Source organism: Elephantulus edwardii, unplaced genomic scaffold (genome assembly GCF_000299155.1).
Source record: "Elephantulus edwardii isolate Elephantulus edwardi_28Jun2011 unplaced genomic scaffold, EleEdw1.0 scaffold00045, whole genome shotgun sequence".
NCBI lineage: Eukaryota > Metazoa > Chordata > Mammalia > Macroscelidea > Macroscelididae > Elephantulus > Elephantulus edwardii.
The window spans coordinates 8,998,000-9,021,470 of record NW_006399795.1 but is presented as its reverse complement, the minus strand read 5'-3'; the positions used below and the strand labels follow the sequence as shown (position 1 = coordinate 9,021,470).

General features: G+C 46.1%; 1 protein-coding gene across 2 annotated transcripts in view; it reads right to left on the bottom strand.

The window, feature by feature from the left end:
• The window catches only part of ACOT7 (acyl-CoA thioesterase 7), a 197,910-nt gene that overhangs the window by 100,746 nt on the left and 73,693 nt on the right, over positions 1 to 23,471 (bottom strand). For both annotated transcript variants that reach the window (XM_006885794.1, XM_006885795.1), the window contains exon 3: positions 4,546 to 4,702. In XM_006885794.1, coding sequence (XP_006885856.1) covers positions 4,546 to 4,702 — 157 coding nt within the window. The remainder of the gene's footprint in view (positions 1 to 4,545; positions 4,703 to 23,471) is intronic.

Genomic DNA, 23,471 nt, shown 5'->3' with positions numbered 1-23,471 from the left:
TCCCCCATGGACTCCCTGAGAGGAGGAGGACTTGGCTGTGTACTCTCCTCCAGACCCTGTGAGGAGATGCCCATACAGAGGCACCCCCTAGATTGTGGGAGGACCATCCTCGCTGTGCAAAAAGCCAAGAAGACATGCAGGCTGGAGCCACTACCTCACCGGCTTAGTCTCCGCATTCATGCACAGCTGTTGTTTCATTCCAAATGCAGAACACTCAGACAGGAAAGGTTCTGATACAACTGCTCACCCACTTAAAATCACGGAGAGGAACCCCTTCCACACAGAAGAGCCCAGAAGGACCTCCCTCTCAAAGACCTCTGTGTCTCTGCTCCCCACCCACAGATACAGACTGGCTGCGGGGTCCAGGTCATCAAAGGCCTGTCTTGCCACCTGGGGAACTTCCTCAACCCCCTCTCCTTCAATGTGGGAGGTGGCACCTGAGATACATGATTTGCTGCCAGTGCATTTAGAGTGCCAATCCAGGAGCTTCCAGGTGCCAAGAGATGAACTATGGGCTGCTGGTTCCCCACTAGACTTACAGATAAAGAATCTTCCTTGAGACACAGGCACCACGGTAAAGCTGCCAGAGAGGAGAGGTGTACCTGGGCTAAGAATCCCACTCATGGATTTATAAGGCAGGAGCTCAAAGCCCAGAGAGGCCAATGGGTCAGCAGAAGGTCACACAGCAACTCAGTGGCATCTATAATACCGATCATTCTAAGTGTTAGGTAAGTATTTGCAAGGGTGTCTTTTAGAAAGAGCTCCTTTCATGTGGAAGATCCCATTGTGGGGGAGAGTGGGGTAGGCAGACTGCTGAGGATAGCAGGGAAGGATACAGAAAGAGAGTCGTCTCAGAGTCCTGAGGTGCTGATGTCCAGGTCTCCCTCTGACCTGCCTCTCAAGATGAACTCGGGCCTTTGGTGCCAGCTTCCTACTAAACACTGCCCCAGGCACCATGTCAATCCCCAGAGGGTCAATTAAGCAGCGGCCGCCAGGACAAGGAAGCTCATGGGGGCGGCTGCTGGGTTCCCCCCCTCCTGCTCTGCACACCCGGCCACCGTTCCAGCTGGACACGGCTGCGCTGTCAGGCCAACGGGCTCCCTGCGCTTTGGATTGACAGGCAAATAATACAGGAAATATTTTCACTGCACTTTGACTGCGAATGGAACTGACAAGCTGCTTTTGGGAATAAAGATTTCCTGTTTGCCTCAGCCAGAACCAGCCTGACAAGCTGGTTCCCATGGAAACCTGGAGTGGCCCTCTTCTAGATCTAAATGAACAACGCGGAGCAAATGAGGCAAAACATGCTAATTGTACTTTCTCAATCATTTAATAAAGCCATCAAAAGACAACTGCAGCTTTAGAAACATCTATTTTAAAATCTTAAAAGCTACCAGCTATTTTCTGGAGCGATTCGCAGCAATCACGTCCTAGTTAGCTTAATATTTTGACAGTTGCTGGAGATGAATGAGCCGTCGCAGAGGCAAAGGTTTGTGGGGTGTCTGCCTGAGCAAGCACTTGTTCACTCACTGGACCTCCTTGTGATGGGCAACATGGCCCAAACTGAAGGACAGTCACAAAACTGGGGATCCCTACCCTCTCAAGGAAGAAAAATATCCACAGGCATCACAAGGGCAGCTTGGTGATTCAGTCATGTCTAGACTAATGACCCTGGTTGTACAGCCAGGCCACCTAGACCCTCAGTCTCCTTATCTCTCAGCACCTACTCATCCATTTGGCCAGTATTTATGAGGAGTCGGGCATCATGTTGAGGGTACCACAGCTTCTGTGTTTGTTGGGTTCACGTTCTAGTGAGAGGAAAACAGAAAGACCGAGAGACACATGGTTAAAATAATAAAGAGACTTGCACAATCTGAAACACAGAGAGATGGCAGAGATAAAGAGAGGGACAGAAGTACAGACACCAAGAGGAGAGAAGAGAAACAAATAAGGGCGAGGAAATACAGAGATGAGAGGGGTGAGCATGGAGTGGGGCCAGCACTGTGGGTTCCTGGAGGTGCTCTCCCTGTCAGAGGGCTTAGACTCTGCCCTCTAGTGAAGGAACAAGGCGAGGGCTTTAGAGGAGGAGTGCTCGGGGAGGCGGAGACGAGTCTTCACCCATGGGGCACAGGAACCTCTCGCCACTCGCCAATTCCAAGAGCTTCCTGGCTGCCTGTGTGCATCTCATCCCCCAAACGTGAGCGAGCTTTTGAAAATATGAGTCAGACCATGCTGTTCTTTTAGTTGGAATTCTGATGGCTTTCCATGTCAGCGTGGAAACCCAGGTTTTCCCGGGGCCTTTCATTTACTCACTCGTTCATTCAAGCATTCCCTCTTCAGTTACTGACGATTCCTTGCCTATTCTGCATCAACGGAAGATGCTCAAGAGGGAAGAAATGAGCCTCATCATCACGATGTAGAGAGGCTTTCTCCACCACAGATAACTGGCACACTGGACCAGATGGTTCTTTGCTGCCGGGCCATCCTGGGCTTTGTAAGACAAGAAGTAGCATCCTTACCCACTAGCCACCGGATGCTAGTATCATCCCTTCAGCTGCACTGCAGGAATGGGACACAAACTGCCAGCTCAGCTTCAGAAACCGTTGCTAAGATACAAACAACAGACATGGGAGCGGGGGACAACACTGAAGGGACTGAGATGGTTTCCTGAAGGAGGGGGCACAGAGATGAAACTTTGATCCTAGGCTGGAGATGGTCAAAGGTCCTGCTTCAGGTGGGCTACACACCTGGCGATGCCAGAGCCCCACCTCACGGTGGAGCAAGTGAGGCAAAACGAGCCTTGAGCTTCCAGTCGGCAGCGGCCAGAAGTGGATGACAGTGTGTGGGAAGGCGTGTCCTGGGTCTCCTTCCGCCCCACACCTTCTGTTTCTTCTCTCCCAAAGTTAGCCGCTCAGAGAGGTCCAGACAGAGACAGCTGCCCCTCTTTCCCTGGAGAAGCAGGCACCTCCAGACTCGCCCTCCATCCAGCCGTCTGCTGTGACTCCCCAGTCTCCGCTCTTCCTCCCACTTTCTTGGTGCCTGATGGAGACACAGTGTCCTCAGTGCACCCCTCCAGCCAGGACAGAAGTGTCCCATCATCCTCTTTCTATCCCCCTGCCACCTCTTGCGTCCTTTTTGTCCAGTAGCTTTCCTCTGAGGCTGCATCTCCTGCAATGCTAGAAAGGCGCTTTGGTGACAAGGACTGTCTATGCTGAAGGAGTGGTCCTCCTAGCACAGCTTCTACAGATGAGCTATCAACGGGCAGGAGAGGAAACTGGAAGACACTCTGTAAGGTTGGGGCGTAGGCTCACCCCCAGCTCTGCCAACCCAACGGCTGGGGCAAATAGGGTCTGGAGAGCAGATAGGGACTGGACCCATTCCCGCATGGAGCCTAATCCTGGCTCAGTCATAGTCCTCAGTATAGAACAGAGTGTGTGGGCACCCTTCTCTGTCATAGTCTGAGACAGGACCCTGGCCTCTGGAAGCGGGCACTGAGAGGTCCCAATGGGTGGAGATAAGCACAATGCGCCTGCCCCTTGCACCTAGGCCTTGTGAGGTGAACAGTCCTGTAGTGTCACTGACCCATTCTACTGATGCCTGCAGGGTGGTTCAGTGGAGACAATGCCCCAGTCCAGCCTATAGGAAAACAGCTGTCCACCCCTACAGAGCGCGTACAGCACAGGGCAGGGCAGACATCCAGCAAGAGGGGTCAAGCCAGGAAGAGGGGGACACGAGTCAGGTAGCACCTTCACTTGCATCCAGGCTACAGGATGGCCGGGGATCCGGGCAGCAGGAGTCTGCAGGAAGCCCAGGACAAAGGAAGAGGCTGCCTCCCTCATTACAAGCGCAGTTATAAAAAGAAGCGTGTGCGGGTGCGTGTTAGCACCAGCGCCACCACACTCGCCTGCGGAGCCAAGTGGGAAGATGAAAAGGGGTTTCCATGGTTACCATGGCCAGGAAGAGAGAATATTCAGATCAGACCAGAGTCAAAGGTTTGTCAGTGAACTTCCATCTAAGCTTGGGTTCTAAGGTTCAGGGGAGCAGAGAGGGCCCACAACAGACCCTTTGGTGAATCCTTCATGGTACCAAGGCCCTCACCAGGCACAGAAAGGGCCATCACAGCAGGGGCGGGTGAATAAAGGAACAGGCCCCACCCCTGCCTAGGACCAAAAGGGCCGCTGAGCAGAGGACATTGAGCCAGGCCACACGATAGGGCTGGAATCCACCTCCGGACACAATAATTAAACCCAGTGCAGGGGAGTTGAGACTCTGGAGGACAGAGAGCTGCCTGTTGGGGTTTCCAAGGCTGTAAATCTTTATGGAAGAAGACTGTCATTTTTCTCCTGTGAGGTGGCTGGTGGAGTAAAGCAGCCAATATTTTAGGTTAGCAGCCCAATGTTTAATCCACTGCACCACTAGGGCCCCTTTGGGCAGAGAATGTACCCAGGAAGTGTTAACTGCTACTAATGCATTCATTATCCCTGTTGCTGTCTGTCACTGCCATTCCCAGCCAAGTTCTCTGGGTGCCATGTATCCAGAAGTTACCTGTGAGGATGTTTTCAGACATCACGTTGACCTGGACTTCCACAGAGTGCTTGGAGGTATAGGTAATCTCAGCGCTGACATGGGCCACCTCACCAATGCACATGGGTGACAGGAAGTCGGTGCGCTCAACGCGGGCCAGAGCAGCCACACAGCGCTCCTGTGGACACCAAAGATGGAAAGGTCACACCAAGCCAAGCTAGCCCCGACCAGTTCACCCCTGCCCAATTGTACAAAGTCTCATTCATCCAGTCCAGTTCAGCCCAAGCCAACTAAGTACAGTTCACCCCACACCAGCCCAGCTCATCCCCAGTCAACCCAACTCAACCCAGTCCAGTACAACTCAGACCAGCTTAATCTAACACAGATAGATAAAAGTTGGTAGATATAAACTGCCTTTATTTCCAAGGTAAAAAATAATGCAATTCACTCATGATAGATACATTTAGGAAACTGAACTCTTTGAGGGACTTCACTTATCATACATTTAAAAGGAGTCCTGTCATCATGATTGAGCACTTAGCTTCTAACTGAAAGCTCAGGGGTTCAAACCTATCCACAGGAGAAAAGACCCTGGAATCTGCAGTCATAAAGACTATGGCCCAGGAAACCCTCCAGGCCACTTCTCCTCTGTCACATGGGGTCACTATGACCTGACATAGAATCCATAGCACCCAAAAACAACATACATTTAAGCACAAAACCCAAAGGGAGCACATGAAATCAATTGGCAATGATTATCCAGCATTAGGGATGATTTTTAAAAATTTCCTGTATCTAATTTTTCTCCAACAAATGTGTATTACTTGCATAACAAAAAGTAAAAACCAAAATCATACTCATTATAGAAAATCTTGGATAAGTAAAGAGAAGAGAAAAGAGAAAGTCACTCCCCTGATCCAAAGATAACCACTGTGGCTATTTTGGGAGATTTCTTTCTAGGCTTTTCCCCTAAGAATAGAGTTGTGTTGGTTCACTGGTTTGTATGCCTGGCTCCTTGTTCCACAGCTTGAGTCTCATATAGTTGTGCAAAAACCTAAATATATTCTTTCATATTCTGCTCTCTCCCCTCATCGTGGAGAAAAAAAGAGCTCATCTGTGTTTAAACACATTCCTGGCAGTCACTCTTCTTTCTCTTTACATTTAATTTGTGTAGTTTATCCTTCAAACAGGTGAACTAGTCTCATGATTCAAAATTCAAAAAAGAATAAAGATTATAAGGGCCCATATCTGCCCCTCATCCCTGTCCCAGGCCACACAGAAGCTCCCTGGGGAACCAATATTACCTGTTCCGTGTGAAAAATTGGACAGAATTTCTCTGCCCATCAACCAAGTGAATTCTTCTGGGGCTTTCCACATAACAGATACTACACAGGTCGCTACACCCCTCTCTTTTTTCTCTCTTAGTGATATCTTCTGAAGATATATATTTTTTTAACTACTATATGTAGGTGTTTTGAGACCTTTCACTTTAATAATATGTTTACTGTGGTAAAAAAATAAAGCTAATAAAACACTGGCTAATTCAACAATTCTTACATGTAGAATTCAGTAACTGCATGAAGTTGGACTAGACGAAGACATCAACATCAATGTCAGAGGAAGACTCATCAACACCTTGTAAAATGCAGACAAAACAGCCCTGCTTACTTGAAAGCAAAGAAGACTTGAAGCACTTACTGATGAAGATCACCCAACCACTACTGCCTTCGGTATGTGCCTCCCCGCAACAAAAAATCCTCACAACTGGTCCAGTAAGTAATATTACAACAAATGGAGAAAAGATTAACATTGCCAAGGATTTTACCTGGAACTACAACCAATGCCATGGTAGCAGTGGTTAAAAAAAAAAAATCAAAGTACATATTGCATTGGGTGTAAGTCCAACAAGAAACATCCTGACAACCAGCACGGGGTCAAGAGAGCAGCATCTGAAGAATACTGACTACAATGACCTGCCTGAAGGGCCAGTGTAACTGCCTTAGAAGAAGCCCAGCCAAAAGCTCCTTAGGAGTAAGGACAGCAAGATTTATCTCATGGAGTCTGGTCATGTTAGCAGGAGAGATCAATGAATTCCTGGAGAAGGATATGATGCTTGGTAGAGCATCAGTGAAAAAGGAGGAGAATCTTCAGGTGAACTGACACTGGATGCAGGACTGAACTGCAGGAGTAACTGCGGGGATGGTGCAGGTCAGGGTGTGTTTTATTCTGCTGTGTGTGAGGTTCCTATGAGTCAAAATTTGACGGCATCTAAGAACAGTAACAATCTGGTGACATCAGTTACATTCAATATGCTGTACCACCAACATCATTATCTTTTTCCAAATGACTCTACTACCATTAACAGAAACTCAGTGCCCCTTATGAAAAGATTCTCCTTCTCTATACCTCTGGTTGTTGTTGTTATGTGCTGTCAAGTCATCTGTGACTCATGGTGACCCTATGTACATTAGCTCTGAACCCTGCCCTAACCAGAGCCAATCTCATCATCTCTGAGAGGCCTAATCCCATTTCTCCAGTCACTGAGTCCATCTATCTCATCCTGGGTCTTACTCTCCTGCACTGTTCCCCTCCATCCTTCCAACCATGATGTCCTTCTCCAAGGACAGGCCCCTCCTGGCCACAGGCCCAGAGTATGTGAGACAGAGTTTAAAAATTCTTGCCTTCAGGGAGCAGCCTGATTTTACCCTCTTTAGGACAGACCTGTTTGTTTTCCTAGCAGTCCACGGTATGTTCAATACTCCTCTTCCCCAGCACCACAACTCAAAGGCATCAATCTTTCTTTTATCACGCATAGTTATTGTCTAGCTCTCGGATGCATAGTAAGTAAATGCAAAGATCATGGCCTAGATTAGGAGCACCTTAGTCTCCAGACTGACATCATTGCTCTTTAGTACTCTGGAGAGGTCCCTGACAGCAGACTTTCCCAATGCAATTCGTCTTTAGATTTCCTGACTGCTGGTGCCAAGAGTGTTGGTTGTGGACCCAAGCAAGCTAATAATCTCAATCTCTTCTCCATCTATTATGGTGCTGCCAATTGCCCAGTGGTGAGAATCTTTTTCTTGATGTTGAGCTTCAATCCATATAGAAGACTACAGTCCTTGACCTTCTGCAGCAAACACCTCATGTCCTCCTCAGTTTCAACAAGCAAGGTTGTGTAATCTACATAATACAGTTTGTTGATGAGTCTTCCTCCAATCCTGATGCCACATTCCTCTTCATAAAGTCCAGCCTCCTGAATGATCTGTTCTGCATAAAGGTTGAAAAGGTTTGGAGATGCGCAACAATGAATGAATGGAAATCTAAGTTCTCTATAAACTTTCATTAAATCTAAAAAAAAAAAGAGAGAGAGAGAAAGAAAAGAAAAAGTATGGAGATAGAATGCATCCCTGATGCAACAGCTTTCCTGATCCTGAATCATGCAGTGTTGGCTTCTTTACATTGGCTGAATGGCAAGGCGTTATACTGTCAATCTGAAGACATGTGGTTCAAATCCACAAGCTGCTCCACAGGAGAAAGACAAGCAATCTCCTTCCATGCAATTTAAAGAAAACCTCAGAAAACCTGCTGGAAGGTCAACTATGAGACGGTTCCAACTAAACTGTACATAACAATGTTTCATACAAGTAGGGTCATAGAGTATTTGTTCTTCTGTGAGGGACTTATTTCACTCAGTATAATCTTTGCCAAGGTTCCTTTAATACCATAGCATATTTCAGGGTTTCAATCGTCTTTATGACTGTCAACACTTTTGGCACCAGAAGTCAAGAAATCAAAAGAAACATTGCAATGGGAAAGTCTGCTATCAGGGACCTTTTCAAAGTACTGAAGAGCAAAGATGTCTGTTTAAAGAGTAAGGCGTGCCCAATAAAGGCAATGGTTTTTTTCAAATTACTTGCTATGCATCTGATTTAAGGGGAGGTTCTCTTGGGAGGTGTGGCTTAAAGAACTTTTTATTTCACAAGAGATAAAAGGAGAGGGTGGAGAACAAAAAAGGAGGGACCTTGCCACCAAGAAAGAAGAGCTAGGAGCTGAGGGACTCTGTACTGAGGATCTCCTAAACTCAGAGGAAGACTGACACCAAGTTTTCTGACTCCACAGCAAAAACCTACAACAAACAACAGCTACGCATCTTCGAGCTGGACAACGAATAAGGCTGAATCGATACCTTTGAGTTATAGTGTTGGAAAAGAGTACTGAATATCTCATGAACTGCAAAAAGAGCAAACAGATATTGTCTTAGAGAAAATACAGCCAGAGTGCTCCGTGGAGGCAAGGAGGGTAAAGCTTCATATCACACACTTTGAGCGTGTTGTTAGGAGGCTCTATTCCTCGGAAAGAGACATCATGCTTGGCAACGTAGAAGGTAAGAGAAAGAGAGAAAGATCCTCAACAAGATGGACTGACATGGTGACTGCTGCAACGGGCTCATGTTGATGAGATGACGAGGATGGCACAGGACAGGCCAGGGTTCAGATCTGTTGTTCACAGGGTCACTATGAGTCTTATGAGACTTGATGGTGCATAACAATAACAAATATTCCATCACATGGATAGACTACATTCTGTTGACCCATTCATATGTTAACGCATATTTAGTTTCCATATAATGTAAGGAGCCCTAGTAGCATAATAGTTAAGTGCATGGCTAGTAACTGAAAGGTCAGCATTGGTTTACTCTCCAGTTGTTTCAAGAGACAAAATACCTAGTGAGCTGCTCCATGGACACTGCAGTCCAGAAAGTCCTGTGAAATTGTTCTACTCTCTTCTAGAGCTGCTATGAGACTCAATTAACTTGACAGCACACTGTATTTTTGGTGACATTTTCTATCCCCCAGTCCCCATGGTATACCACTGGAAAAACATTTTTAATAGTTACATGTTGTTGTTGTTAAATGCCGTTGAGTCGTAGGCTACTCATAGCGACCCTATGAACGAAAGTCCTCGACAGTTGCGTGACTTTCATCCTTTCTCCACGTTTGTAGGGTTTCCCCGAGGCAAGCTATTTATGGAAGTGGATGTAATTTGGGTCAACCCCAAATATGTTTCATATAAACATTTTTAATGAATTGAATTAGACCCCAACCCCATTATGTGTCAGTTTGGGTTGAGTGATGCTGGTTCTCTGTGATTTGGCAGTTATGTAATGATGTAATCACCCTCCATGATGGATGTGGTCAGCCACGCAGCCAGGAGAGAAGAGAGTGAGCTAGCTGCAATGCCTTTCCTTACTCAGGTCTCAGCCCTGATATGATTTAAGGGGAGGTTCCCAGGGGTATATGGCCTACAGAACCTTTTATCTCATAAGGGATAAAAAGGAAAGGAAGGGAACAGAAAAGGAGGGACCTAATTACCACCAAGAAAGAAGAGCCAGGAGCTGAGGGTCTCTATATTGAAAGAAGACCAGGATCTTCCCCATGGCATAGGGAGAAAGAAAACCTTCTGCTAGACTTGGTGCTCTGAACTTGAACTTTTGGCCTCCTAAAACTGTGAGAAATACATTTCTATTTGTTAAGACCATGCACTTGTGGTATTTCTCTTATAGCATCACTTGTGTGTACCACACAGTCAGAACGGACCAAGAGTTGACCCTAGTGGGTTTTCACATAGTGAAAATAATTCTGTGATAAGATGCGCTTTTACTTTTTTCTGTATTTGAGATCACTTCTAGAATCAAAGGAGCAAGGTTTTGACACATGTTGCCATAAGGTGTTTCCATAAAGTACACATCATGGCCACCCTTCACCAGCACAACGAAGCAACTTGGTTTTCACCTTTGCGAATTAGACACACACAGCCCACCCCCCTCCCCAGAATAAAAAAATTTAAAAAGGTCTGTGCTTGAGTCTGTGGGTCTTCATTTTTCCAAATGAGCATATTGAATTTTATGATTTTATACTACAAATCAGTCATCCTTTTTACAAAGAGGAGCAGTTCGGAGCTGAGGAACGCTGGCTGTCCATGGCTTAGGAGAGTAAGACTGTGTTCACTTTCAGGGCTGCTTATAGGACGGGCTCTTCCACACATAGTCCTCACAACATCGCTTAGCAAAAAAGGGAAATCAAGGTCTGGGGATATTGGGCACATTGCCCAAGGCCACCAGCTGCCATGGCCTCGTGGCTCCGGGCTCCTTCCACAGGCCCCTGCTGCCAGCAGGGCACCAGCTCCGGGCTCCTTCCACCAGCACACAGCTCTTCCACCTGCCTGAGGGTTCTCCTGGTCTCCCGGTTCTATGTCAAAGCTGTAGATTCCTTGGCCTTCCCGAGAAACCTAGGTCTTATTAAGCTCCCAAGTGATTCTTACGAACATGGGATGGGGGCACTGTGATGGTTTCTGTTATCTCAATGTCACAGAGACAGGACAAAGCAAGGGACTAGCAAAGGAAACTGGGGGTACTGGAGAGCGTACTAGAGCTCAACTAGCAGGGGCAGCATGTATCCATTCCCTATGCTTTTGATTTGTATGGGCTGTACTTCCTCCCTGTCCTGGAGTCCCACTCTGGTTGTTGTTGTTTGTTGTTTATGTGCCGTCGAGTGGTAGAGCAAGTTAATGCAGTGGATTGTTAACTAAAAAATTAGAGGTTCATGGTCTACCCAGAGGTGCCTCAGAAGAAAGGCCTGGTGATCTGCTTCAGAAAAAACAGTTCTTAAAAACCTTATGTAGCACAGTTCAACTCTGATAGGGTCAGGGTTGCCTCAATGGCTGGCTTGATTGTTGTGCCTCTTACACTCATCATCTGCTACTTCTGTCCCTAAAACAATGCTCAAAACCGCCTAGCTTTCCATCCCTAAGTAACTGTATGTGTCGATAGCTCCACCTACTGGTAGAAGCTGGAAAGGCCTTGCAAATCGCACTGGAACCAACTTGCCTGGCAGGGTGTCTTTGGGACTCCCCCAGCACTGTTTATGCACCCAGAACATGGAACGAAGTCAGTGCCTTCTACTAGGAGGTGATTAAACTAAGTGATGATGTATATAGTATATAGTATTTGGTGGCATACTGCATTAAGCAGTTTGGATTTACCAGCTGTCCTGTTGGGAGAAAGACACACACAGTCTCCTCCAGTAAAGATTTCCTGCCTCAGAAACCTGATGGGTTTACCATGAGTCAGGACTGACTCAATGGCAGTGGGTCTGGGTTTGGTTATACGTAGTAGAATGCACACATGCATATTCGTATTTTTTAATGGAAATGGCTTATTTCCCACATACCGACACGGTGAGGACATTTCTGCTTGTCAGACCCTCTGAATATGCCTTATTCCCTTTACTGATGGCACAGGGGCCCTGTGCTCACAGTTCTCATGGCACCAGCAGTGTCCCTGACTCAGGGATGTGGGAGAGAACAGCTCAGCATGTATGCCCTCAGGGTGTGGGCGTCATTAAAGGTACAGATGACAAATGGACAAAAAGAGACACTGCTACGTGGTGCTCCATACCCTGGCAATGGTGTGGGCAGAGCTGGAGGACAACTCTGTATAAGGGGTCTGGGCAGCTTGCAGTAGAGGTGACACCTGAGCTAAGACCTGCCTGATCATAGAGGTGCCAGGAGCATGGGTGTCCCAGGCCAAGATGAAAATCAGGCAGAGGCCGATTGAGGCAGTTACTCAGTATCAGATGGGTCAGAGGAGACACAAAGCCAGGCTCACTCAGGTTTTTTGTGGAGGGAACAGGAGAGTCAATCACTTGCTATGCATCTGAGAGCTGGACAATGAATAAGGATGATAACGCTTGAGTTGTGATGTTGGAGAAGAGCACTGAATTTCCCATAGAATACCAAAAGAACAAACAAATTCACCATATGTGTCGGAGAAGGTATAGCCAGTGTTCTCCTTGGACATAAGGATGGTGGAGCTTTTTCTCTCATACTTTGGATATGTGTTGAGAGGGGTCATTCCTTGGAAAGGGCCATCATGCTTGGAAGATGGAGGTCAGTGAAATAAAGGAAGACCTAAAACAAGATGGACTGACACAGTAACTGCAGCAATGAGCTCAAGTCTCAGAGATGGTAAGGATGGCACAGGCTAGGACAGGGTTCAGGACTGTTGTTTACAGGATCGTTATTAGTCATATTCTATCCAGGCACCTAACAACAAACAGGAGAGTCAAATTTCTTCTAATTCCACCAAACGTTATGGAGTAGTTTCTCACCAGACCCTGTTGTGGAACCTCAGCTGCACCCTCACATCCACTTCCTGTTGTGAAAAGAGGGCCATTATGCTGCCGTCTGTGTAAACTGTCTTGTCTTCTGCCCTTTCAGGGGCTCCAAGAGCAAATGAGTGCAAACTGTTCCTCCAGTGCGTGCTCCGCTGGCTCAGTGCCCACGCCCAGCCACACCTTCGCTGCCATCTTCAGCACAGGGCATTGGTGCTTCCCGTAATCCAGACACTTAACAGAGTGAGTGACTCCAGGCAGCAAGAAAGTACAGCAAGAGTTGGTTTTTCTGCTGTCCTCTGGAGGGGAGGAGGGGAAGGAACTTTCCAGAAACCTTAAGTCCAGAAAGGCTGGACAGCCTCATGACTGCCCTTTCCAAGACAGTAGCCCATCCCTATGATTAAAACCGTCAAATGTGAAGATACTAAAGGAGCAACAAATGCTTACTAAGCCCTCCCAAGTTACTCATCGCATATTCCTGGTGAGCAAATTTTATGTTTCTGTTCAACAGGGGAGGAGATGTGGCTGGTGACTGTACCTCTGGCTGGAGGGTGGAAGGGTAGTCAGGGCCCAAGAGGCTTGCATTTAACCTTGGTGCCATAAAGGAGGAAATCTAGGCCAAGGCTGCCCCCTGCTGGTTTCCAATACCTAGACTGAGTGGCAGGAAAAAAGACTGGAAACCACCGAGTCACTTCTAACCTTCCCGTTGGGTTTTCAAGGCTATGCATTCTACTGGAGAAGACTGCCTATCTTTCTCCCAAAAAACTACTGGTGGCTTTGAACTTCTGACCTGCTAGTTAGCAGCTCAACATGTGCAATGCCACGTGAGCTCCTTTCCAAAGACTGGGTGATGTAAGAGTTCCAAACACAGATTGTGTTTACAGATTGTGGCTACCTCTAAGAAAGGGAATCAGAACACTTGATTGTGCTTATGCAAAATCTATAGTTAGACCAGGAGGCAGTCGTCAGAACAGGGCAAGGAAACACTGCATGGTTCAAAATTGGGAAGGGTGTATGCCAGGGATGTGTCCCATCTCCGTACCTTTTCAATCTATATGCAGAACAGATTACCCAGGAGGCTGGACTATATGAGAAGTGTGGCTCAAGATTGAAGGCTCAACAATCTACGTTATGCAGATGATACAACCCTACTTGCTGAAACTGAGTTGTACCTGAAGCACTTGCTGTGGAAGGTCAAGGACTGCAGCTTTAAGTAAGGATTTAAGCTGATCATCATGAAAACAAAGATTCTCACCATTGGGCCAATTGACAGCATCATGACAGACAGTGAAGCAACTGAGATTGTTAACAACTTTAAATTTGCTTGGCTCCACAATCAACACTCTTGGTACCAGCAGCCAGGAAATTAAAAGACAAATTGCATTGGGAAAATCTGCTGTCAGGGACCTCTCCAGAGTACTGAAGGGCAACGCTGTCAGTTTGGAGACTAAGGTGCACCTGATCCAGGCCATAGTCATATGCATCAGGAAGCTGGACAATGACTATGGATGACAGAGAATGCCTTTGAGCTGTGGTGCTAGAGAAGAGTATTGACTATACCATGGACTGTTAGGAGAACAAACACTTTGTCCTCAAGAGGGTGAAACCAGGCTGCTCCTTGGAGGTTAGGATTCTGAAGTTTCGTCTAAAATACTTTGGGCATGTTGCAAGCGGGGGGACCAATCTTTGGAGAGGGACATCATGGCTGGAAGGAGGGGTGGAGCAACATGCAAGAGAGTTATACCCTTGAAGTGATGGATTGATTCAGTTACCAGGGTGGTGGGAATAGATGTGTCAGAGACAATAAATAAGGCTGGCACAGGATAGAGCAAGGCTTAGTTAGGGCTGTTGGACATTGGGTCACTAGGAGTTGCAAGCAACTCAATGGCACATAACAACAACAAACAACAAGCACAGATTGCAGATAATCTCCAATCGCCTACATATTCATGTAACAACAAAGCGCATTTAACAACTTCTCACTAGTAATGTGTACACTACATACACTGCTTATAGCACAGAACCTGCTGATGTTCTCATTCTAAGACGTTCACTCACATCTGCTCAACTGTGTGACTGACTGTTCAAAACACCTCCAGATAGACTTCATTTTTCTAAACTCAATCAAGGGTCTCCGCTGCTTGAAAATAGGGCCCCAAACCAAATGCTGATCACGTTTCTTAAACTTGACAGGCAGATCTGAGAAGCAGTGAGACTTAACTGTGAAATACACAAAGAAAAATATCATAAAGACAACTCTCATTAATCTTTGGACTGAAAATATAACCCCCATCCCCAGAGATCATCCAAATGATCCAGAACCTTCCACAAGAGGAGTGATTATCACAACTGACAAAACGCCACCATCACCCAACTCTTATCATTGGAGTACATTTTATGATTCGTGTAGCTTTTAAGGTATATGTATTAAAAAGTATCTGTATATTCATTATATATGTTTCAAAGGCCCCAACACAAAAATTGGATTTATAAAGACACTGATAATAAAAGGTAACAATAACGAAATTTTAAAAGAAATATTTGACTTACGTTGGAACTAACTTAGAACAGAGTGGCCAGGATGGAAGCCTGTGGTAAACTGGGAATGACCTGCATTTGTATCCTGAATGAGGATCTCTTTAAGGCAGGAATCCTTTCCCACGTCTGGACTCAGGTGAGACCTTGACTCAGCCTCAGGAGCTTGAAATGGCAAGGAGGCCCATCCCAGGGAAGCAGCCCTGGATATCCTGATTAGTATCTGTCCTAGGACACCCTCTTCTTTCCCACATTAAAAAGGCAATGAAAGCAATCCCCAAGTAGTGTCAGAAGCAGAGTCTACAAGAACAGCTCTGGGCTATAAATTCAAATCCCAGCCCCACCAGTTCCCAGCTCTATACTCCTGGACATGACCTCGTCTCTGTGTCTCTGCATCTGGTCATAAAAACAGGGCTAAGGCCAAGGCCACAGGCTTCCTGCTTTTGCTACTGAGCCTATTCTTCCAGTCCTGGCACAGGAATGTGCAGTTCACAGACCTCTGATGGGACCGGGGCTTCAGGCCACTGCTGCCACTGCTGTAGCACAAACAGAGACTCTTACCACCAGCAGTAAAGCAGAGAATGCAGTGTGCGAGGCCTTTGGGGCCCAAGATTCCTGTGGCCCCTGGACCAAGGCCTCCAAGTCAGCAACTGCAGCTGAGAACCAGACATCTGATGTGAGACAGAGCTGACCTGTGGAAGTGGAGCTAAGAGCCTGTGCCTACTTTTGTGAGAGGACTAGGGGGAGATGCCATAATTGGCAGGATGAAGAGCTTTGTAACACTGGTTTAGAGCTGTGAGGCTGAAGGCTGAGATGCCTGCGAGGACGTATCTGAAACTGTCCTGACCAAGCAATTGTATCCTGCTGCCAACCTGAATTATATAGCCTTTTGACTTCCTTATCAACACAATAGAGAAAACAAACAAGTGATAGATCAAGAATAATTATATAAAACACAATGGACAGAAATGACTGTATAAAAGAAAATACATATGAATGATTATATAAATTTAAAAAGTATCGTACGTACGTACATACGTACATATGTACGTATGTATGTATTTATTTTTAGAGCTAAATTGTCTCTGCTAGATGAATTGCATTAGGTAAATCTGCTGTCAGGGACCTGTCCAGAGTACTGAGAAGCAACAATGTCAGTCAAGAGATTATGGTGCACCTGATCCGAGCCATGATCTTCTTATGATGTATTAGAGAGCTGGATAATGACTAAGGATGACAGAAGAAGAATTGATGCCTTCGAATGGTGGTGCTGGAGAAGAGTCTTGAACATACATGGACCACCAAGAAAACAAGGTTTGTCTTGGAGAGGGTGAAACCAAGTTTCTCCTTGAAGGATAGTATTTTGAAGCTTTCTCTCACATAGTTTAGGCAAGTGGCCAGCAGGGACCAATCCTTGGAGAAGGACATCATGCTCAGAAGGGTGGAGGGACAGTACAAGAAAGGAAGACCCTGGATGAGATGGGCTGATAAAGTGACTGGGGCAATGGGGGTAAGTGTGTTGGAATCAGTGAGACTGGCTCAGGACAGGACAGGTTTCAGAACTATTGTACACAGGGTGACTGACTATGAGTTGCAGGCGACTTGACGGCACATAACAACAACAATAACAACAGTGCTATAGGGGATCTTGGGCAGGGCAAGGGTGCGGGGGCTTGGGAACACATGTGAATTATTCTCAGGAACGGGGTGGCATTCAACTCTGCTCATACATTGTCGGAGACACGCTAACTCTGTACTGTAAGACCAGCAAAACGAACTCTATCTTGGCTAGAACATCTGCTTGGCAATAATCAACTTAAGGAAGTAAGATGTTAAAAAAATAAGAATGACCAAATGTCTTAAACCTTAAAGAATGCAGTGTCCTTATCAAATAAAACCATTTGTTCCTTAAAGCACACAATAAGGTATTCTGGACAGCACCCTTGTATTGTGCTGAGGTTTGCAAATGTTAATTATTGCCTAGATAGTTGACAACTTGAGATAATACAATTGTTATAGCAGAGGTACTTCTAAAAGCCTATATATACTTTGTCTAGAGAATAAAGATTTGCTACTTGCCATCAGCGGATAGTCTCTCTGCGTCTTCATTTCATCCTTGTCCCTTCTCTTGGCGGAACTGTTCAATCTAACGGGGCTGGACCCCGTTAACACACAAACTGACATGTGAGAAGTTCACAGAATGCTGTCTGGCAACCAGGGAGGACCCAGCAAAGGTGGGCAGTGAGAATGAGCATGTTTGAGCCTCACTGGCCCTTGTACCCACTTTTCCACCTCTCCTGTTGCTCTGTGTGACCTTTGGGAAGCCTGCCTTTTGCAACCATAAGTTTCCTCAGTTTAAAGTGGGTTAAGAATAAAGTCTTGCTGGAAAGATGACAGAAGGTCAGAAAGGACGAGCACTGGGTGCTCAGGACAAGGAAGCAGTAATAGGATTATCAGTCCAGAGGTGTGTCTCAGCCATACAGCAAATATTCACTGAGGTCCTCAAAGGCTGAGTGCCCAATGGGTACAACCAGGTAAAGGCTCTGCCTTTGTGGTGCTGGCACTCAGGCAAGGGAAACAGGCTGTGGGAGAAATTGGTACAGTGAGGCATGTGGGTATTCATTCAGGGAGAGAGAAGCTGAGAGCAATGCAGAAGCTGGTTCATCAGAGCCTCGGAGAAGGTAAAGGCAGGCCACTCAGACATGGGGAAGGGAGACAGGCAACCAGGCTAAGTGCAGGGTGGTCAAGTACTTAATATTGACCTTCTAGCCAGGTCAGTCCTGGAGAAAGTGAAACAGTGTGCTTCTTGGGAAGGAGGATGGTAAAATTCCCTCTCATATACTTTGGGCATGTTGTTAGCAGAGGCCAGTCTTTGGAGGAGGACATAATGCTTAGCCAAGTTTCCACCTCTGTCAGTGAAGGAAAGGAAGACCCCCAACCAAATAGATCAAGTGGAAAAAAAAAACACAAATAGATCAAGTGTCAGAGATAGGGCAGGGTTCACAGCCACTGTTCACAGGGTTCCTATGAGTCATACTGACTTGACAGCACATAACATCAAATCACTGGGGAGGGACTATGCAAATGAGGTGCTTATGACCCACCAAGGAGATTCGCTAGCTTACTTAGTAGCATTTGTTGTTACTGTCATGTGCTGCTGAGTCATTTGTGACCCTGTATGTACAACAGCTCTGAACTCTGTTCTATCTTGTGCCATTTTCATTGTCTGCGACACATCTACCCCCATTACCCTGGTCATTGAGTCAATCCATCTCATCCAGGGTCTTCCTCTCTTGCTCTGCCCACCCCCCAACCCTTCCAAGTATGATGTCCTTCTCCAAAGATTGGTTCCTCCTCGCCACTTGCCCAAAGTATACGAGAAGGAGCTTCAGAATCCTAGCCTCCTAGCTTGGTTTCACCCTCTTCAGGACAGACCTGTTTGTTCTCTTAGCAGTCCATGGTATTGTTCAATACTCTTCTCCAGCACCATAACTCAAAGGCATTGATTTTTCTATCATTTTTAGTCACTGTCCAGGTCTCAGATGCACAGCAAATAATTGCAAAGACCATGGCCTGCTCAGGCACACCTTACTCTCTAGACTGGTATTGTTGCTTCTCAGTACTCTGGAGAGGTTCCCGATAGCAGATTTTCCCAGTGCAATTTGTCTTTTGATTTCCTCGCTGCTGGTGCCAAGAGTGTTGATTATGGAGCCAAGGAAACTGAAGCTGTTAACAATCTCAATCTCTTCTCCATCTATCATGATGCTGTCAACTGGCGCAGTGGTGAGAATCTTTGTTTTGTTTTTTTTGTTTGTTTGTTTTTATTAATTTCAGTAAAAATTTATAGACTCTGGATTTCCATTTATTCATTGTTGCACTTTTCTCCCCTGTCAACCCTCCCCCCTAGTACACTACCCTCTTGGAAAAGTAAAACAAACATTCTTTCATTGTTTTACAAACCCTCCCCCCGTGTCCACCCAGGTCCACTCCATGTAGCCTTCGCTCTGGACTCCTGTCATGACAAAAATACCTAATCATATATCCCTTTTAAACAGTTTTCTCCCTCATCTGTTTCAATGCAGTATACACTGAACCCATCTTTCTCAATCTCTCCCCAACCCCAAGGTCAGTCTGTTTTACAACAGTGGCATCATGCAATATTTGTCCTTTCGTGACCGAGATACTTCACTCAGCATAATGTCCTCCAGAGTCACCCATTTTGAATAATATTGCATGAGTTCCTTGTTTTTCAATGCAGCATAGTATTCCATTGTGTGAATATACCACAGCTTCTCTATCCATTCGTTTGTTGATGGGCACTTAGGTTGTTTCCAACTCCTTGCTATTGTGAACAAAGCCGTGATAAACATGGGTGTGCATATGAATCTTTGTTTTCTTGATGTTGATCTTCAATCCATATTGAAAGTTGTAGTCCTTAACCTTCTGCAGCAAATGTCTCAGGTGTCCTTAGTTTCAGCAAGCAAGGTTGTACCATCTGCATAAAGTAGTTTTGTTGATGAGTCTTCTTCCAATCTTGATGCCACATTCTGTCATAAAATCCAGTCTTCTGGATGATCTGTTCTGCATATAGATTGAAAAGGTATGGAAATGGGATGAATCCCTTTGCTGATTTTTGAACCATGCAGTGTTTTGTTGCTTTGTTCTGATGCTTCCTCCTGATCTAAGTATAGGTTTCACGTAAGCACATTCAAGTGATCTGATATTCCCATTCTTCTCAAAGTTAGCCATAATTTGTTATGATCCACTGTCAAATGCCTATGCAGTCAACGAAACAGACATTGCTCTGATACTATCTGCTTTCAGCTAAGATCTATCTAACTTTGACTATACTATCCCCAGTGCCACACCCTCTTCTAAACCCCACCTGCACATCTGGCTGTTCTCTGTTGATGTGCTGTTCCAGTGGTTTTGAAATAATTTTCAGCAAGATCTTGTTTGCATCTGATATTAATGATATTGCTTGATAATTTCTACACTGTGTCAAGTCATCTTGTTTTTGAATGAGAAGAAATATGGATCTCTTCCAGTCCGGTGTCCTCCAGATTTCCTGGTACAACCTACTGAGCAGGTCCTGGGCAGAATCTGTTTGTTTAAATATGTCAATTTGTATGTCATCAAATCCTGGGGCCTTGTTTTGTGTCAATTCCTTCAGATCAGTTTGAACTTCCTCCTTCATCACCATTGGCTCTTGATCATATGTTCTTTCATCAAATACTTCTGTGTCAGCCAATTCTTTTTGGTAGGTGACTCTGTGTACTTCTTCCATCTTCTACTGATGCTTCCTAGGTCATTCAACCTTCTTCCCACTGCATCCTTACGTATTGCAACTCAAGACTAGCGACTCATAGCGACCCTATGTACAACAGCCCTAAACTCTGCTCTGTCCTGTGTCAATCGCATTGTCTCCGACACACCCATCCCAACTACCCCAGTCACTGAATCAATCCACCTCATAGAGGGTCTTCCCCTCCTGCACTGTCCCTCCACCTTACCAAGCATGATGTCCTCCTCCAAGGACCTGTCCCTCCTTACAACATGTCCAAAGTATGTTAGATGAAGCCTCAGAATCCTTGCCCCCAAGGAGCCACCCCGGTTTAACCCTCTCCAGGATGAATCTGTTTGTTTTCCTAGCAGTCCATGGTATGCTCAACACTCTTCTCCACACCACAGCTCAAAGGCATCAATTCTCCTTCTATCCTCCCTAGTCATTGTCCAACTCTCTGATTCATAACAATTGATTCCAAAGACCATGGCCTGTATCAGATGCACCTTAGTCTCCAGAGAGACACCACTGCTCTTCAGTACTTTGGAGAGGTCCCTAACAGCAGACTTTCCCATTGCAATACACCTTTTAATTTCCTGGCTGCTGGTGCCAAGAGTGTTGACTGTGGAGCCAAGCAGACTAAAGCTGTGAACAATCTCAATCTCTTCACCATCCATCCTGATGCTGCCAATTGGTCCAGTGGTGAGAATCTTTGTCTTCCTTAGCTAATGTAAATAAGACATATGTTATCCTAGTGGAGGGGAGATCATGCAATAAGACATGTTACTGTTGTATCCTGTTGAGTCAATTAACCTTCATTTAACTTTAGTTAACCTTCCGGCAGGTTTTCAGAAGCTTTAAAGCACACAGGAGGAGACTGCCAATCTTTCTTCTGTAGAGCAGCTGGTAGATTCAAACTACGTACCTTAGAGTGGGCAGCACAACTTCTTACCACTAGGCCACTGTTATGTTATGTTACATACCATTGAGTTAGAACCAACTCATAGCTGACCCTCTAGTGGGTTTGCAGAGGCAATAAATCCCACAGCAAGGGACTGTCCATCTTACTCCTGCTGAGCAGCTGGTGGATTCAGACTGTGTTCCTTTGGATTGGCAGCACATTCCTTACCACTAAGCCACCAGAGCTCCCTCAACTAGGTTTATGCACCCCTAAAGAGGTTGGTCAGTCTTGTCAGCCTGGTAGGTTTAAAATGAGCTGTTCCAGAGGCAAAAAGGGGGATCTTAAAGAACCAAGGAAGAAGAGCTAGGCATGGCCAGCACCCTTGGGACTGGGATAGGCTGCGTGAGGAGCATCCCTGACACTTAGCATCCTTCGCCAGAACCAGACAGTGGTGGAGACGTGGGCCCCAGGGGGCCAGAGTGATAAAACCAAATGCCTTTAGGCAGGAGCTTTGCTGGTGAAGTGGGATGCCTGACATTTAACTCTTACAGATAAAAGCTTTGCAGCACTTATGTGAGCAATACAGAGGCCAAGAGGTCAGAGAGATTGATCCAAAAGCATGCCTGTGGGCAATGCTAAGAGGAACCTGTCCTGATCAAAGGACTGTGTCCTGAGTCATTTCTGATCAGGTTACAACTCAAGAACTGTATCTTGAATCGTTTCTCCAAAGTGTGGAGAGTAAAGGCATGTCATAGCAACCAGCCTTGGGTTATTGGTTTTTATTTACCTAAGTTTCTGAGTTAGAGAAGGCCAGATTCCCCCTGCATCCCCCACCCCCCATGTCATTTTTACACAGAGGGAACAGCTAGGCAAAGGTCCTAAGGCAGGTGTGCACCTGGCAAATTCAAGAGCAAGGCAGTCGGTTTGGACGGAGGGAGGGACCAGAGGAAGAAGCGAAGACGAGGCTTGAAGGCTGAGGGTAGGGAGAAGTAAGGACAGGACACTATGCTCACTCTAGTCCTCGCTGAATGACCCAAGAGCCTCTCAAAGGCCATTAGAAGCAGAGCGGCATGACCAACTTCACACACACTAGGTCACCTGGCTCTTTGGAGATCAGGCCGAGGTGGACAATCAGGTCATCTTAGAGCCTGCTGCCATGATCTGGGTGAAACGTGACAGAGGGAGCGTGGGAGGTAGGGAAGGCAGGGCAGATCCGGAGACATCTAGAAGGCATCGCCTGTCAAAGGCTACAGGTGTGAGAGAAGCAGCGAGGTCGCAGCAACCCCAGGTGTTGAGTGTGAGTAAGTGGAAGACAGAGAGGGCATTTACAGAAGACAGAGAGATTGGGGGAGTTTGGGGGTAAGATCAGGAGCTTGCTTTTAGATACTTCAAGGTTTTAAGGACAATAAGGATTCTAGGTGGAGGTGGGCCTGGCTAGAGATAGATCTGGCCTTGGCATTGTGATATTAAAAGACACAAGCTTGTTGTGTTTGTTTTTTTTTTAAAAAAAAGACACAAGTTAAAGCAAAAGTGGTTAGAAGGTTCCTCTTGCCCTGTTGTTGTTAGGTGCTGCTGAACTGGCTGACTCACAGCGACCCCATGAACAGAACAAAGCCCTGCCTGTTCCTGTGCCATCCTCACAATCTCTGCTGTGTTTAAGCTCTTCGTTGAAGTCCCTGTGCCAATCCATTTCCTTAGGGGTCTTCTCTCCTTTCTTGACTCTCTACTTTTCCATGTGTGATGTCTTCTTCTAGGGACTGGCCACTCCTCACTTCTATAGAGTATGCAGGCTGCACTTCTGTCAAGAAGGATTTGTTTGGTCTTTTGGCAGTGCCTAGTATATTTGATTCTTTTTCACCAACACCACAACCTTGCATTTGGTCCCGGTAAAGCCCTCAGAGCTAGCGCTAGCCTTCTAGTACTAAAGGGTTGTCAATCCCACTCCTACTCCCTGGTCTGCCCAGAGACCATCAGCCCTAGTCACAGTGTTGTTATGTACCCTGGAGTCAGAATCGACTCATAGCTGACCCTCTAGTATGTGAAGCCAAACGTTATA